Raw genomic sequence first — 17,149 nt, forward strand, 5'->3', positions numbered from 1 at the left:
ACGATTTTGAATATATGTGCTATATTGTGAAAATTAACGTGAAAGATTTCTATCGTGAGCAGGGGTAAAATTAAATTTAAACGTTAATAAAACTGAGCCAATTTAACAAGTAGAATAAGACTGCACTCGTCAGGCAATTATGCCTTCCACTAAACTAGAAAGAGTAAACATACTGCGATAAAATTACACGTATGGTACGCTTAAATTCGCTCAGTTTAATCATTTATATTATAATATGTTGCACAAAACATATAAATTAATATAATTAATAAAGTATAATAGAGCTTACGATAGAATAAATAATATAGTGCTTCTTTAAATGACCTTGAAAAATGACTATGTTCATGCAGTATGCCTTTTAAGCGATCTCTACTGAATCGCAAAAAACTGTTTCTCGTTGAAGATTTCTGCTATCGGTTCAAGTACCGAAACCATTTGTAATTCCAGTGATAGGGGGCTCGCGTACACTTTATGCAGGAAAAGTAACGTTACAAAAGAATACGAGTGTTTGCGTCAAACGGTCTTTGAAATCAAACAGAAGACTGTCCTTTGAAACAATGATTGGAGGATTTAAAGAGTTATTCCAGGTCATAGGGTTAAGTGAGCCACCCTGTATGAAAGGGAGCAACGCATGAGCCACCCCCTGTTGTCGTGGCACACACGGTTGTGGGAATCCCCTAGCGCGAACCGAAGATCGGAAGAGTGGGCGGGACCATTTGTGATCGTGCCGTTTGATACCACGTGCTCGGTGTGGTTAAAGCACAGGGGAACTTGACGTTCTCTCATTTTGATATCAAAGAGTCCCCTTACAAGAATCTCTAAATCGATGTTCTTTGACTTTACAAAGCTTTTGCCTGTAATGTCCCTTCGTCGCCTGGTTCCTTCATCTTCTGTTATTCTTAACTCTTATTTGTCTACATTGCTCCCTCGCGTGTGTCGTGAATGACTGGTAAGAGCTTTCGCTTTATTGCCGATAATTTCAGAAAAGGGAGTGCTGTTGTTCAAAGAAGCTTGTTAAACGTGACAAACGAATGGTCAGGAAGGCACAACACATTGACCGTCATGCGATCGTCAACGAGTACATTTTTCCTCACATTCGATTATTAGATTATGTAATTAGTTCGTGTTCATTTTTTAGTTTCATAGAACGTAGTAATCCGTTAAATTTTTATCGGAACAATTTTGTCATAATTTGCCTAGGCTTTCAGAGAAGCGCAAACAGGGAAATTTCCGATACTTGTCTTGGTCCCCTCTGTAAACCAACAAAATAAAAAAAATGAATACTATTTAATTGAATCTAATTACTTAAACGAAGAAAAATTGGTTTCCTTAATACGTACATATGTGATAATTTATTGAATTAGAATAATTTAATTGTCGTTTCTTCTTTTCCGTAAAAACGATTTGAAATTGTTTTTCGTCCATAATACTGTCCTTCCTTATAGGTCAGAGAGAAAAAAAGAGTAAAAAACTTCTCGAGTAACCGATGTTCCATTGTACGCGGAAGACCAAAGGCAAGGATGACAATATCAAGAAAGCTTGAAGAAACCTTAACCGTAGAGGTTTATTGGCGTGAAGTGTGGAGCGTGTCTACATCAAAGCGACCGCTTCTGAACTCTATTCCCTTTCTACTTGAACCCTCACAGTCATCTCATCACCACCTCCACTTCTATCAACTACCACTGACGTCCATTCGCTCTGCCAAGGTTGTGCACGCAACCAGACAGTAACCCCCGAATGTGTACCCTGCTACCATTTACCATGTATGAGTTCCTGCACCGGTGGTGGTTATTAACATCCATTACCATCTCAAACGAGACGCATTGCGACGTACGATCGAAATGCCGGTTCGAAATAAATCAACACGGATATTATTTTTCAATTCTACCGGCGCGTTAATAAGCAGCGCTTTTCGAGTAGCCGTAATACCCAAGTATACATTCGAATTTTGAGCAGAGATGTCCAGATTCATTTTTTACGCGTACACCGATTCCATCTTCCATTCTTCTCAGAGAATTGCGTTAATTATGGATGTTTCGAAAATATGCGCGCAAACCTAATTGGTTAGCAGAGCTCAAAGGATGGAACAAAAGAATCGTAATGATAAAAATACAGCGCTTGGAGTCCCCGAACGGTTTCCCTTTTAGATCCGTTTCGAAAGGGTTGAACTAAAATGAATTTTGCAATTACGAGAAGTTACCTTACTGTATGATCAAGAAATATTATTTTTATTTATGGACGCGTTAACACACCCCCAAATTTGCAATGTCAAATCCCAATGGTGAAACACTATGGGTGGAAACGTTATAATTCCTGGCGTTTCTTTCGCTCACAGTATTCCTTCCACCCATAGTGTGTCCAGCAATGGACAAAAGTCAAAAAACTGAAGTCTGAAAATTGACTAGTTTAGAAGCTATGATTATTGTTCCGAATTCCCAATTACACACAGTGCGACGGTGCAAATTATTTATGATCAAGAAAATCTAGAACAGTTGTTGTTATACTGTGTTTCTAAAACTATCATGAACCAGTGTAAGTATTTACAGAGTTTGAAAGAAAATGTAAAAGATAGTGTTCAAAACGTTGTGGTTCTTTTATAATTGTCCATGCATTATGGATCCAACTCCTCGCTAAATCTGGGTGCAATCGAACATTTACGAGTGTACTTGAAAAATCATATGTCTAAAAGATTCAGAAAAGGCGTTCAAAGAGAAATTAATCCTTTGCCGTCCGAGACACTTTTGATATTTTGTTTCAACAGGTCCGCGCCGCGATTCAGCCATTTTCGCTTTTACACGGAGCTTAATAATAATAACATTATTGTTTGTAAACATTTTTTGCTGGTACCATCGATCGTTTTACGAAGCAGAAAAATGTAAGAGTCCGAGTAATACTTTGTGCCAGACTAATTGGAAATTCGAACACAATAATAACTCGAAACATTAATCGAAGTTGGTTCACATCAGCGTTGGGCACAATCTTGAGGCTGATTCACACTATCCGTCAGGCAACCGTTTGTCGACTATCCGTCAAGACAATCTTCAAAGGGACCGCCAGTCGGAACGGTGACGGGCAATGTAAATACCTACACGCAAAATCCATTGAAGAATGTTTCGACGGTCGGTTCTCCGACGGACAGTGTGAGTCAGCCTTTATTCGGATAATGACCAACGAACGAGAGTAACGGAAGAATGTTTTATTCGCCGGTAATGAATTATTTATTTGAAAAAAAGAGGTTACTTCAAAAAAGTGTGCAATTTTTAAATCTACCATCTTGATTGCTCATTCTCGACTCGTTTAAATATTCATGGACAGCGAGCATTATATGAGCCGGTTATTATGAAAGTGCTCCAAGTCACGAAACCAAAAGTTGAGTTTTTCATTTAGCATTATATCATATTAACTATGGAAGAATTTTTGCCAAGTTGCCATTTTCGTTATTAATTGCTGCATCTTCGGGTTTACTTTGACAGGTGACGTAAGTCACTTTGTTTTCAATATATCTTTGTGTCATCAGACAGCGGTTTAGGTAAGCGCAACTTTACAGAATATAAACAAATTTTCCGTCGAAAGCAGTGACTAATTAAACGTCAATAAGAAACGACTCTCCAAGAGCGATCGAAAAGCGTACGTAATACAATTACGAAATAGATGGTTTTATAAAAAAAAATGAAGGCGACCTTGAAGTTTCAAGGACCAATGACATTCGACAAAGAAAAGACTCGATCCCTCTGTCGGATTTACCCTTCCGAACGGAGCACTTTTCGTATAAAAGCTAGCTTGCATCCTCGAGTGTCTAAGATATAATGGTGTCTTAATTATTCGTTGCATTTATTTCGAATTGTCGTCAATTATGGAAGTAAGCATCGTAACGGGAAATTCACGACAACTCGAGGACTGTATTGGTTTTACTGAATAATTTATAAAATCGTTAATTGATATTCACGATTGTCAGAGCGTAGACTTATAGCGTATAACATATGTATTGTTTTGATAAAGATAGAGCACATGTAGCGACAGGGGGAGACGGCGGGATGAAAATGGAGGAAAAAACGAACGGATGTGGAACCGGAACGATCGCCGAGGCTCGAGAGGGAAAAAAAGGTAGGGCACGAAGAGAGAAACGAAACTGCGACTGGCAGAAAAGCTGGCGGAACGACTCGAGAAGAAAATGCACGGCTGCGTTCCGGCGGTAGGTACGGGCACGTCAAGAAAGAGAGCTCGATTCGTGAATACACGTTCCCCGAGACGCGCAAAGCTCTCGTAGCTGGAAGCAGAGTAAAAGAGAGGGAACGGGAGGGAAAGAGAGTTGATCTCGGTGAAAGAAAAAGGTGGAGGAGAGAAAAGAGAGACAGGACGGGGCACGAAGGCGACGAGAAAGAGACAGAGCGCAAACGAAAGGAAGAGGGAGCAGAAGGAAATAAAAATCTGGGGAAAAAGAGTGAAAGAGCCGGCGATAGAGTAAGAGATAAATAAAAGGAGCTCGAGTCGCGTAAACATTACAGTGTATTTTCGAGTGAATGATTTTCGATGTTACGCACGAGGACATCGACGTTCGTTAGTTTTTCTCGGATGTTCGTTAGACGTTAGGAACCAAACGTCGCTAGTTTTGGTTTGGAGCGTAATACGGTCGGTCCTGTGGCAGGAAGAAACGATAGACAAGAAAGTAAGAGGGGACGAAGAAAGGTGGTGGATAAGGAAGAAAATAGGAGGGAAGAAGGAAAAAGAGGCGGTGTGGATAAAGAACAGGCGGAGAAGAAACAGAATAAGAGAAGGGCCTGGAAGAAGTTTGAGAGAAAAGGATCGAGCGAACGAGCGAGCAAGAGGGAGAGGGATTTTAAGAAAGGAATCGGTGCTCTCGAAAGAGAAAAAACGGCAGTGGACTTACTCGGTATATCCGACAGTGCTTGTATTTGCTAATGCTGTGATGACGATGCGTCTCTTCGGCGAGACCGACGTTCCATGCTCGAAAATGTCAACTCTTGATCGAGAAATGGTACGAGCCGAAACGCAGACACATCGTAGCTCTCTTTCTCGTCCTTACTTTCTCGCTCTCTCCTAGCGACGATGATGATTCGGCGTGAACTCTCGACACTTGGACACGACGCACACACGCACCACACTCTCGAAGAAAAATACACACCGCACGGATCCCGCGGAGTAATAAAGCCGACTTGACACGCGGAAGGCATGCAAAGTGTTTCCCGGTCGCATCGAGTAAACAGAAACCACGATGAAGTCACGGGAAATCGGACACGGTTTGACTATGCATTTCGCGGCTCGTCTCTCAGGCACATCTTGGTCGCCATCGAGATCTAACACGAGTGCGCGCGCGGGACGCGCACTCTCGCGGCCCCTGCCCAAACTTGCCCCTTCAAAGGCCGGCCAATCAACGGGCCGCATGGCCTATGCCCTTGCCGCGAGCAGTCCTGTATCTAGTTGACGCGCCGTCATTCATTCATCTCTTGGAATTTTCTTTTCCCGGAACCGTTTTCGTACCATCGATTTCTTTGCTCCCATAGTCCCTGTAATCGTTGCGTTCGCAACTCGTATCTACCAACGTTCCTAACTGTCGTTAAACGGTGTATGTTTCTTTTCTACGTGTAATTAATTAATGTCACTACCAAGAAGCGCGAGTACACGTACACGCACACAGATGACCAGGGCCGAATCTAGCCATAGGCCAAGTAGGCACCGGCACAGGGCGCCAAGCTTTAGGGGGCGTCCTAGGCTGGTTATCACCGACAGGCAGAATTTTATTCGAATAGTTATTAATTTGCAACGATTGTTCTATCGAACGATCATTTGGGTAAGCTTTCTTTCGTTTAACGTGAAACATCGTATGATTGTATATTTTAAATTGTAATTTATATTCAACAAATAAAGAATCAAAGCTCATCTTTTATTCGTTATTTGAAATTTGTATCTAGATAAGAATTTTTGTCTACCGGTTATTTTCACTTTTATTTCTTGTATTTAATATTTACCGAGTGCTGTAGGAAAATGTGGAAAAAAAATTTTACTTTATGAACGCAAATTAATACTTTTCGGAAATTCGTACACACTATTCGGAAGATAATTTAAAAAAAAAATATTTATATATATTTTATCGTAACTTATTTTTAATTTGATTTACGTATATTAAGAAACCGAGCATTGGGCAGTACTACACGTAAGAAGTAGTATGTAAGTCGTTAGTGTACAGACGTAACAATCAGTCCAGTTAATAATTTGCACAACTAACATCGATCCAGCTGGTTGGACAACGATTGTAAAGTGCGTGGAGTTGCCGGTGCAACCTGTCGTACTTCGCGGCAGTGTTAAATGGCAGTACGGCGCTTCCGTATGACTATCTCGATGCACGACTCATTGAAGAATAAATCGTTATGTTATTTTAAACGTTCCCAACGAAAGTTAAGACTGTTTAATATCCTATTAATATTATAAGTAACTTTAATTTATTTTAAGTTACGAGTACAACTTAGGGTGTTTAAAAATCCATTGTCAGAAATGAATAAATATACAAGAATTCGAAGAAAAGTTATCGTCTCTGTTATTTATAGTTTAATGTAACCTTATATTATTTACAGTTTGCCTTGTAAATTAAACGTTCAAAATAAATTTAATAATATGATCGTCTGCAAATATTTGTAATTATGTAATACCATTGCTAACAATTGTTTATACTATGACACCGAACATAAGATACTATGTAATTAAACGATTTTTCTGACTAAATACGAATATATAGATTACTAATGCCAACATACTCCATTACTTCGTTCAGTCGTACCGGTGCTCGATATTTAATACCGAATATCTTCAGACAGCGTTTTATAACGTATGAAAGTATTTCTTAATTTTTCGTATCTCGACTTTAATCGTTTCACGACAAAATTATTTCGATGTCCAACCGTGTTCATGCACTTGATATCATAAGATCTAAACTGCTTTCCGTTCAGTTTTTCATTTCCTCCGCGTTAACGAGTGGCGCCATCGTCGTGCTCTCTGTCACTCGAGACCACGCAGCTATGTTGGAGGAGAACACGAGAGGGAAACGTTTATAGCGCGCGATGCGATTGACAAACGTTATACGATATTTAAATTCAACCGAAACATACTGTGCCTGACAAGGATGAGGATTAATTTAACTTCTCGTTATGCGGTTCGGTAGCTATGAAATCACATCAACACGCCTCACGTTATACACCATTTCTCCCTTCTACTTGCTCCGCGTTATCGATTGTTACGAACGCGCCACCTGATAATGCGTTAAATGTGCAGTTCTTTTAACCGAAATCGCATATCCTTGCATTTACTTGCCGAAAGAAGCGAGCAACGTCTGATCGTGATCATGTGCGCCATGCAAAATTAACGTGCGCTTCGAACACACTGCGGCATGGAGGTAAGTTGATACAACAAATATACAAACGGTCGTTTCTATAATAATTTATATCGTATTACATTTTATACGAGATAAATATTTATTTCATTCGTTGTCATTTCGTGTGTCACGAGCATGTGTTTTTTTTGTGTAAGGTAAAATGTTTTACATACGTAAGATTATTATTATAGATCGAAGAAGACAGAAAAAATGGTTTCTTAACACTCGAATGTTTATATCGTTAAATTAGCATTGAATATTTTAACTACTCCAATTTATAGATAATAATACTCCAATTTCGAGGCACGGTAATTGTTTCGATTCCGATATTTCTTTGTTACTTAGAACTGTGGACGAAATATTAACATAATTATTTCGAACAGCATACTATTATTACCATTGTCATTACGTGGCATAATAACACGACAATTTAGACACTTCAACGTTTGTACTGTTTTTAAATTGACGGAATAGAATAGAAGCGTGTACAATTTACGTTCATCGTTGGAATACGTATTGCGCGTAACGTCGTCATTGTAACGTCGAAATACATTTTGTATTCACTGTAAACTATTATTGCTATAATACAAGCGCCGATATACAGAGTGTCACCGATTTTAACAATCGTATTTTTTTGGATTAAGAATAAGGAAAAAATGTTTAGAGACTTGCTCAAAAGTTATGATAAAAAATATACTAATTCTTTATAGATACGACAGACAGAAAGATATCTATTCTAACATATCAGTATGGAAGTGGAAGATTGAAAGCTTGATAGAATGGAATCCAGGATGCCAGTAAAGTACGACGATTCTTAAGTTCAGGATGGAGCTCAGAAAAGGGCCTTGGTCGAAAAAGGTCTTAGTTCCAGCCTGCTTTTTGGTAATTCTCATCTGGATCTTTCTAATCGACAATTCGTTGCTCCTCGCTGGCCTGTCTGGTAAACCAACCTTACAAAAACCCAGAAATTCCGTTTCATCTACACACACGCACAATCAGTATCTGGACCATCTATATACAAAGGAACCCTCTTTGATAAACGATGTCGAATCGAAACATTCAAAGGTATCGAAACTTCAAGTGGTATCGCTTTGGGCAGGCAACAACAGCGTTAAAGGAAACTCGGGCATCTTGCAAAAGTATCAGGTCTTGAAACAACAAGGTTTAATGCCCAGCAAACAATTGCCAACTGCATTGATAATCGGTGTCAAGAAGGGCGGGACTAGAGCATTGTTAGAGTTTCTAAGGTTGCATCCCGCTATTCGAGCTGCTGGGTCCGAAGTACATTTCTTTGATCATCATTACGTGAAGGGATTTCATTGGTACAGGTATGTACGCTAGCACGTTTCAATACAGGGTGTTCGGCTACCCCTGGGAAAAATTTTAATGGGGGATTCTAGAGGCCAAAGTAAGACGAAAATCAAGAATACCAATTTCTTGATGAAGGCTTCGTTAAAAAGTTATTAACAATTAAATTCAAAAATTTCAAATCGTTCTGGAAAAATTATTTTCGGTTGCGGGGGTCAATTACAATCATTTTTGGTCATTAGACATATCCCCAAAATCCTACCCACTTTCTAGAAAAAAATTCGAGAAGATGTGAAATTTTTCGACGGAAAAAAAAAATTTCAAATCGTTTTGAAAAAATTATGTTCGGTTGCGGGGGTCGATTACAATAATTTTTGGTCATTACACATAACCCAAAAATCCTACGCATTTTCAAGAAAAAAATTCGAGAAGGTGTCTAAATTTTTCGACGCAAAAGAAAAATTTCAAATCGTTCTGGAAAAATTATTTTCGGTTGCGGGGGTCAATAACAATCATTTTTGGTGAATAGACATACCCCCGAAATCTTGCGCATTTTCGAGAAAAAAATTCAGTACGGGCAGAACGTTAAACGTTAATAACTTTATAACGAAGCCTCCATCAACAAATTGGTATTCTTGATTTTCGTGTTATTTTGGCCTCTAGAATCCCCTATTAAAATTTTTCCCAGGGGTGGCCGAACACCCTGTATAATTGGGAATACCGCCTTAAAATAAAAAAAGGTATAAGCCAACAAAGAAGGAAATAAAATAAAGAAATAAACGTTCTGTTTACAACGTCTTGCAGGCACCGAATGCCTCCGACGTTAGCCACGCAAATCACGATGGAAAAGACGCCATCTTATTTTGTGACTAACGAAGTACCGAGGAGAGTTCAACGCATGAATCCGTCGATGAAGTTAATTCTTGTAGTGAGGGACCCTGTTACTCGAGCGATATCCGATTATACGCAAGTGAGTAGTAAACGAGCCAACATGCCGAAATTCGAGGAACTGGCGTTCCTAAACGGATCGAAAATCGTGGACACGTCGTGGGTACCATTGAAAATTGGAGTGTACGTGCGACACCTGGAAAGGTGGCTTCAATATTTCTCGCTGTCGCAATTTTTATTCGTCTCCGGCGAAAGATTAATCGTCGATCCTGTCGCCGAGATCACGAGGGTGCAGGATTTCTTACGCCTGAAGAGAGTTATCTGCGAGAAACATTTTTATTTTAACGCCACGAAGGGATTCCCTTGTCTGCTCAAATCCGAGGAACGTCCTACACCCCATTGCCTTGGTAAGTCTGTATCAACAGTAATAAGTTCTTTCCAATATTATTTGTACAGTATGGTTCACTGAACACAGACCATTTTAATACCTTGGGATCGGTAAAGAAAATGATTTAGAACCATTACTCCTAGTCAGAACTATTTTTGCAGTTTCGAAAGTAGTATTTATGGATGACAGAACCATGAACAAAGACAGAATTGGTTTGAACTAGTAGGAATATTTACGCTTAGAGAGTACCAAAAGTATGACTTAATATGCATGGCTTGATACGCGGAGACGTCTAAAATGACCCGATGAATTATTTTTTTTTATTGTACATGAGCGTCATTTTGTAATGCAATAATTATCGTCACGCAATTATTTACGTTTTTTTTAACAAAAATGTATAATTTTAAGGTAAGAGCAAGGGTCGTAGTCATCCTTACATAGACCCCGTAGCCATACAACGATTGAGAGATTTTTATCGTCCGTTCAACCAACGTTTCTATCAATTGACAGGGATGGATTTCGGTTGGTTGTGAGAATAATGCGATAAGTAAATACATATCGAAGATAGTCCAGTAAAAACATAGTCAATTTTTAATGAGATACGTCACGCGCTTGCAGATACCGTTAGCTTGCACGACAAGTAATTCAACAAATAATTAATAATACTCTTTCCATTCGTTTCCATCTGTTCTTATGTGACTCGATATATTTTTTTAACGCAGGCAAGGCGAACCGATATCGTTTTAATGTGTTGACAATATACGAAACGATTCCTGTTATTGTTCATGATATTACTTCTAGTCACGCGAACAAACTACTCGCGATGAACGTTATTAATTATACGTACAATTTTTGGTATGCATATCATACTATATTTTATATGTTATAAGATACCACGAGTAATCTCGACTCTCGCACTATAGAGAAGTAATAGTGTTTAACGTTAAATTCATATCTTCCAGCGAATTCTTCTCATAATTTTCATATACATATCAATATATTTCAAGTTATTATATTATTGACAATAGCAACGAGTGATACTTTGAATATTTTTATTTAAATAAGTGCGAATGTTTTCATCGTTATTAGTCGTATAATATTATATTCAGAACTGAGAGTTACTCCAAATATTTTATCAATTTTCATTACTCCCGAAGCATTATGCATTTCCATTAACGTTAACATTATGAAATATCATTAATTATAAGCCGAAGTATGTATCAAGTAGACAAGTAATTTTCAATTTTAACGTTAAAGAGCGAAACATTTTATTAAATGATCCCTTGACCCATTATGAGGGAGGTTAATAGTTTGTTAAAGCGTCGAGCAAGAAGTTATTATCTGGAATATTATAAAATAATGTAGGCATAATTAAACCGTAATCAGTTGGAAAATAGAAAAAGTAACGAATTTAGTAAACATACTTCGGTAAAAAAAAAAATATAGGAATATCGATAACGTCAATTAGACATTTTCAACGAAAAAAGTTATTGAAAAGTTCGTATAATCGTACAAGAACGTGTAACTATTTTTTTTCACAAACTGCAAAACAAATAAGCCATATATTTTGCATATACATATGCACGCACGTACACACATAACGTAACGCAACAATTTGTACAAATTTAATCATAAAATTAAGTAAGTTCTAATTGGATAGTAGTCCATGTTAGTCGTTAATTATTGGACTCCATTCGAAACAAACCATACGTTTGAACATAGTCTTCTATTAGTAAAGACATTTTTGAGAAATACTAAATTTAAGCAATTTGTAGCTCGACGAATTGTGAAGGATGTATCGTCGAATAATTAAGTACCATGTTAAGTTACTTTGCTCAAGTGGCCTACTTAATCTATTTGAGAAACGAAACTCTGTAAATAAAGAGTGATTTACCAAATGAAAATTCTGCGTAATATGTACTTATGTCGTATTAGAATGTATTTAGCAAATTTTTAAGTTGTACCTATTATTTTCTATTTCTTATAAAGTTTTTCGTTTGTTTCATTTTATTAAATTAAGATGGCTTTATTATTATTTCGGTCACTGTATTGCAAAATTTAATAAATCGAATTTGTTTGCTACGACTTTTTGTTAATTCCTCCATACTCGTGGGAAAGACTTACGGGTAACAAATAACAATAAAGGCATATCTGTTACAAATTCTGTAATGAAATATCGCTTTCGATTCTTCGAAAACGAAGAACACAGTGCACATTGTCCTTACACAGTTGTAAAAAATACTAGAGTACGGTACACGGTGCCTCGTTAATTGTCGCGGTTTCTGTCTCGTTAGGTGCGCGAACTTATCCCCGCCACTTAATTTATCTCACTCGCTCTCACTGTTTTTCATTCTCGTGCAGAACACAGACGGAGAATTCTTGGAATATCCGTCTACCTCGGTAACTGTCGCTTGTTCGGAACCAGTTATCGAGACAATACTGTATCGCTGTAACAGTTTTCGCGAGTATCCATCTTTGTACGGATTATTTTTGTCGGGAGATAAAGAAACACGTGTCTCTGGTCCATTTTCTATGTCTATTGAATTATCAAAAGAAAACAGGTGAACGATAGAAATCGAGCCATCCGATGGAAGAGAAACGTTTTTACGAAATCTCGATCGAACGACGCTGACTTTTGTCAGAATCGTGCGAATCGAAACGGTACATTTCGAGCTTCATCGAAACAGCAACGTATAAAAAAAAAGAGAGAAATGTAATTGCGACACATACGTTTTTATTCGGTACTCTAATCTTACGTTTAAGATTCTTGAGCAATCTAATCGATTGGTGGACGGAATACATATTGCTGAGGGGGGAGAGAGACGCTGTTATAATGCAATATGTTAGTATGTTCATCATACATAATCGTCGAGGAATCGTAAAAACTAACGCGTAATACAATTCGATCGGGGGGTTAACAAATACTGATTTAACGTATTCGTGACAGAATGAATACCACTCTTACTTTCTTTTTTTTTTGGGAGGACGGGGGGGGGGGGGGAGGAGGGACTATTCTTACGTTCTAAGACAACGATGTCGCGTGACTCGGTTCTTCGATAATGGAAACCGATTAAATGAATTTTCGCGATACTACAGGCAAACGTTCGTCATTACGTGTTACGCATGCTTTCCTCTATAATCTAAGAAACAAGGTGTGTGATCTATAAAATTAATTTTGTTGCATTTACTTATTATTAAATTATCGACTACAATGTTCTTTACGTTTACTACTAAACGCGTCGTGATCTTTCGATATTCTTCTTAACGTAATCGAGGCTCTTTCGTTACGATTGCACTTTGAAATTTTTAAGTAAAATCGCCGTTGATCCCGAGAGCATTCTGAGGTGCACGCGAAAAATTCCTTAAACAATTTCTTGTTTCTCACGCTCCGCGATTCGTCGACCATCAACAACGCCAGACACTCTTGGACGATTAAACAAGCGTGCAGGCGCACAGCCCTGCTTCGATCGCAGACCCAGTCCGCTTTAACCGAGACTTGAAAACTGTTATAATATAGGTTTGGAACAATAGTTGCTCAGAATAGAAGTTCTTCGCGACAGTCTCGACTAGAACTTTTCTATAACGATTTGAAAAAATTTCCTTCGAAATCTTTTCACGCTCTGGCTTTAGACCGATGAAACTTGAAAAACTCGTTCCGAGTTTATCCATTCGTCTACGAAGTTGATCAGAGTCGCGAATCGAAGGTACAGAAGGATCTCGATAATTGCAGGAAAACGGAGCTGAAAGTTCGTGCAACTATCGAGGTATCTAATTCAATAAACCTATGCAACGCTACGTGAAACGGAGTCAACCACTTTTCATCCACAAATGAAAGTTAATGCATACTGTTCGTTTCCTAATTGATTAGAAATATTCGAATAAGGCGTTGAAGATAAGTCGCGTCAGGTCGTGCTTGGTTTTATTTTCATTGGAAAAACCTCATCGGTCGATTAATAAGATTTTCATAATTATGTACAGGATGAGACGATAGGAAGTACCTGAAATATCTCGTTTCCTATTGCGTGAAAAACTTTTTCATATAAAATATTGCGTTTTATATTTTTAGGGTTATTTTTGTCCGATGTAATTGAGACAGATTAAATGCAACGGGATGAATTATATTTCGATCGATTTAACTTTTGCTATATTAGCTACCTTTGCCCTATCTCTAAACATTCTTTATCGTTTTTATGCGCAAAATCAATTGCTGTAACTAAATTCGGACTAAATACGTGCGACGATTAAAAAAATATTGACCGTCAAAAATGGGTCTACGGTTTCGTAAATTTCACCAGCGATCGTATTAATTTTCATCACGTCTATATAGTTACCACTACACGTTTCTTCTACCTCCGATTTCACAGGTTGCTAAGCGACCGTGCCCTCCATTTTGTCAAGACAGTGCAACGAACGAGGTTCTCGCGCGATCGTCGGGGTTGCAACTATCGAGGTTCTACTGTACAATAGGTAACGAAGCGCGTAATTTTCCCTTCCTCCCGCCGTTCGTGCCGGAATTTGAAATTCCTGTTCGATTCGCGGTAGGCTCTAGCCATGTTTCTCTTTTCGACTCGCGGGCGCCGGTAGCCGCGAGAAAGGAGGACGCGAAATCGACCCGCTGCAGATCGAATCTCGCATCGACGAACCAGAATTACGCGTTCAAAAGAACATCCGTTTCAACCACATATACAATTGCTATTCATATATAATATATATACACGTAAGATGGGCGGATTCCGCGATCGAACCGTTCTTTCGGAACTCCCGATCCATATCACAAAATTCAGACACAATTCCGATAAAACTTAATGGCAAGTTGCTACGAAGCGCTTCCAAGCAACGGCAATGGAGGCCCTGCGTCTTACGAATACACACGGATACTCGTTTCTTCGGCTTTCTTTGCGTATCTTGTCTTTTCTGAACGTCAACGTTCGTTATTATCGTTTCCAAATCGTACCATTCCCGATCGACGCGCGACGCAGCCGTTTCTCGATGCTCGAACGAGAAATTCAAGGAGGCTGCGTAACGCATATACATAGACGAGTATGGCATCGGGACGCGCTTCTAGCACCGTGAAGGCAAGCAATTCGTTTTCATCTAACAATTAGTGATCGTCGTTTCGAATGTTTGCACAGCAACGCGAACGGGGTTCGTTCGTTCGTGAAAACGAATCCCATTCGCGCGGTTCCTCGTTAATTTTGTATGAGTCGGTGTCTTTCTTTCGTTCTTCCACGTGCGCTATCGGTGTCGTCGTTTCAACAGGATGACCTCGCGCCCACATGCATACTTTCCGCGCGCGTCGATTGTTCTCGATGCGAACGAGGACGAAACGCGTCGCGGTACGACGTAATCGAACAAGAAACAAACGAAGAAATTTATTTGCTGTTTGCGAACGATCGAAATAATTAACGGAGTTCGGAGTTTAGAGGGGTTGGCGGGGTGTTGGCGTCGACGCGACGCGTAAAGTCGCGGACGATCGTCGGATATTCTCCAAGATGGACGTGCGTTCGATGACAACGAGAATTGGCGAAACGATTGGCCGATCGTGTCGCTGATGAAAAATTTCCGCTCTACGTTATTCGATGCGACGCGTGTCGTCCTTACGCTTCCTATAAACGAGTAATAACGCGAGACAGCAGTTTTCCAAGCGGATCTCGTTTCGTCCCGTCGTCGTCGTCGTCGTCGTCGCCGCCGTAGAAAGTTACTGCGCGCGTTACAGCGAAGCAATAAGGAAGAATAAAAGAGAAGAGTCGATCGAGCCCGACAACCAGTGAAATTACTCGTCGTCGCGCGAGCGTTGTTCAGAGGTGCGTAATAATGATATCGTCGTCAAGATCATCCTTCTCGTCGTCCGTCTCGTCCACCTGGTTCGCCTCCGCCTGGGCTGCCTTTGGATCCTCAGCGATAGCCTTGAGCCTTCTCTGCTTACGCCTGTGCAACAGCTCCACCACGATGTATCCAATGGTGCCGATGATCAGCACTGTTAGCATTACGTACAGCTTCATACGTGCGCACAGATGAGTGCTGTACGCGTACGCTATCACGAAACCGGCACTCTCCCATAATCTGTAGTTCGAGAATGCGGCCTCCTTGTTGCGCCTGAACAGGGTACCGTACAGACCTGTAAAACGAAATAAAAGAAAACGCGAATTAAATCAACAGAAATATCGTGAACTTCCGCCGCGAGGATTGTACAGTTAACGAGGGGCCCTCCGCGGTTAAAATAGAAAAATTCCACGAGCAAACAAATCGAGCAACGAAACGACGGTATCAACGAAGATGAATAACAGTAATTAATCTGCTGGACAGGAAGAATACGCGCTAGACGCGGTGTTTAGAAAGTTAGAAAGATAAAAATAGAAAAAGGCAAGGAAGGAAAGGCTGTCCGAAGAGGATCGATAATAAAGTCGACGGAAGGATTTTAATGGTAACCGAACTGCGATCGTTCGAAAATTCGATAACCAAAAAAAGAACGTTTTATCGGTTTATTGTCCGAAAGTGTCACTGGATCGAGACCAAACGTATTCGAACGATGTTTGCTAATTTGTATTCCGTTAGTAGTCGGGTGCTTAAAAGTATTCGTGTGTTGTATTCGGTAGCCGAACAACTATAGAATACTTTTATTTTTGGCTTCGTCGTCGAATGCAGTATACACGAGTATTTTGTAATTGCCTGGTCGGTGAATATTGAACATGTGTAGCAAAGAAAGTGCAGAATATTTAATTCGATTCAAGTGTTTAATTTTGCTTTATAAATCGTTTGAAAATACGAATTTGAGTAAAGCTAATTTATTAATGCGATGCTAACGAGAAACTTGCTGCCAGGCACGAGGAAAAGACTAGGATTAAGTGTTATAGGAAATGGGAATGGATAAAACCACTAGCTGCGTGGTTAAACGAATCGTAGGATTTTAAGGAATGCACGAAGACAGGAATAGAATTGAAAATAAGAGCCATAAACCACACCAAGCTGGAATCAAACAAGGAAATCATCAAAGATTGAGAAAGTACGAGTTTAAAGTGGGTTGGCAAAACGCGACGAAAAGGACGTAGAAGACGCAAACTTGGGAAAGCAGAGTAGTTCATCAACACGATGGTTGAAATACCAAGATGAATATTTTCCAACAAGATTTTCGAGGAAAAGTTGCGAAATCTGGGAAATCCTGTGTATTGCATAAAAATGAA

At 39.4% G+C, this 17,149-nt stretch overlaps 3 protein-coding genes across 7 annotated transcripts in view; 1 reads left to right on the plus strand and 2 right to left on the minus strand.

Annotated features, from left to right (window-relative positions):
* Positions 1-5,354, minus strand: part of Axn (protein axin) — a 31,135-nt gene extending 25,781 nt beyond the window's left edge. The window contains exon 1 of one of the 3 annotated variants that reach the window (XM_076777587.1): positions 4,889-5,354. The gene's annotated coding sequence lies outside the window, so the exon portion shown is untranslated. The remainder of the gene's footprint in view (positions 1-4,888) is intronic. The other 2 variants (XM_076777584.1, XM_076777588.1) reach the window with 2 other exon arrangements.
* A 1,644-nt stretch (positions 5,355-6,998) lies between these two features.
* On the plus strand, positions 6,999-12,072 carry Hs3st-b (Heparan sulfate 3-O sulfotransferase-B). Its single transcript, XM_076778768.1, has 4 exons — positions 6,999-7,405; positions 8,095-8,712; positions 9,497-9,987; positions 10,377-12,072. Exons 2-4 carry the CDS (start codon positions 8,210-8,212, stop codon positions 10,499-10,501), a joined length of 1,119 nt encoding a protein of 372 aa, XP_076634883.1. The 5' UTR covers positions 6,999-7,405; positions 8,095-8,209; the 3' UTR covers positions 10,502-12,072.
* Positions 12,073-12,118: 46 nt separating this feature from the next.
* LOC143348501 (UNC93-like protein) overlaps positions 12,119-17,149 on the minus strand; it is a 52,669-nt gene continuing 47,638 nt past the window's right edge. For 2 of the 3 annotated variants that reach the window (XR_013080778.1, XR_013080779.1), the window contains exons 6-7: positions 15,663-16,086; positions 12,119-15,631 (exon numbers count right to left, since the gene is read on the minus strand). Coding sequence is in view for 1 of the 3 variants with exons in the window: in XM_076778767.1 (XP_076634882.1) it covers positions 15,767-16,086 (320 nt within the window). In the remaining 2 variants the exon portion in view is untranslated. Of the gene's footprint in view, positions 16,087-17,149 lie in introns of all 3 variants that reach the window. The other variant, XM_076778767.1, reaches the window with a different exon arrangement.

This window comes from Colletes latitarsis, chromosome 11 (assembly GCF_051014445.1).
Source record: "Colletes latitarsis isolate SP2378_abdomen chromosome 11, iyColLati1, whole genome shotgun sequence".
NCBI lineage: Eukaryota > Metazoa > Arthropoda > Insecta > Hymenoptera > Colletidae > Colletes > Colletes latitarsis.

Bases quoted from the DNA above. Each gene is read 5' to 3' on its own strand.
- Hs3st-b (XM_076778768.1), top strand. From the start codon at position 8,210: ATGGAGCTCAGAAAAGGGCCTTGGTCGAAAAAGGTCTTAGTTCCAGCC. The intron at 8,713-9,496 runs GTATGTACGCTA...AACGTCTTGCAG, and splicing joins AAGGGATTTCATTGGTACAG to GCACCGAATGCCTCCGACGT. The intron at 9,988-10,376 runs GTAAGTCTGTAT...TATAATTTTAAG, and splicing joins TCCTACACCCCATTGCCTTG to GTAAGAGCAAGGGTCGTAGT.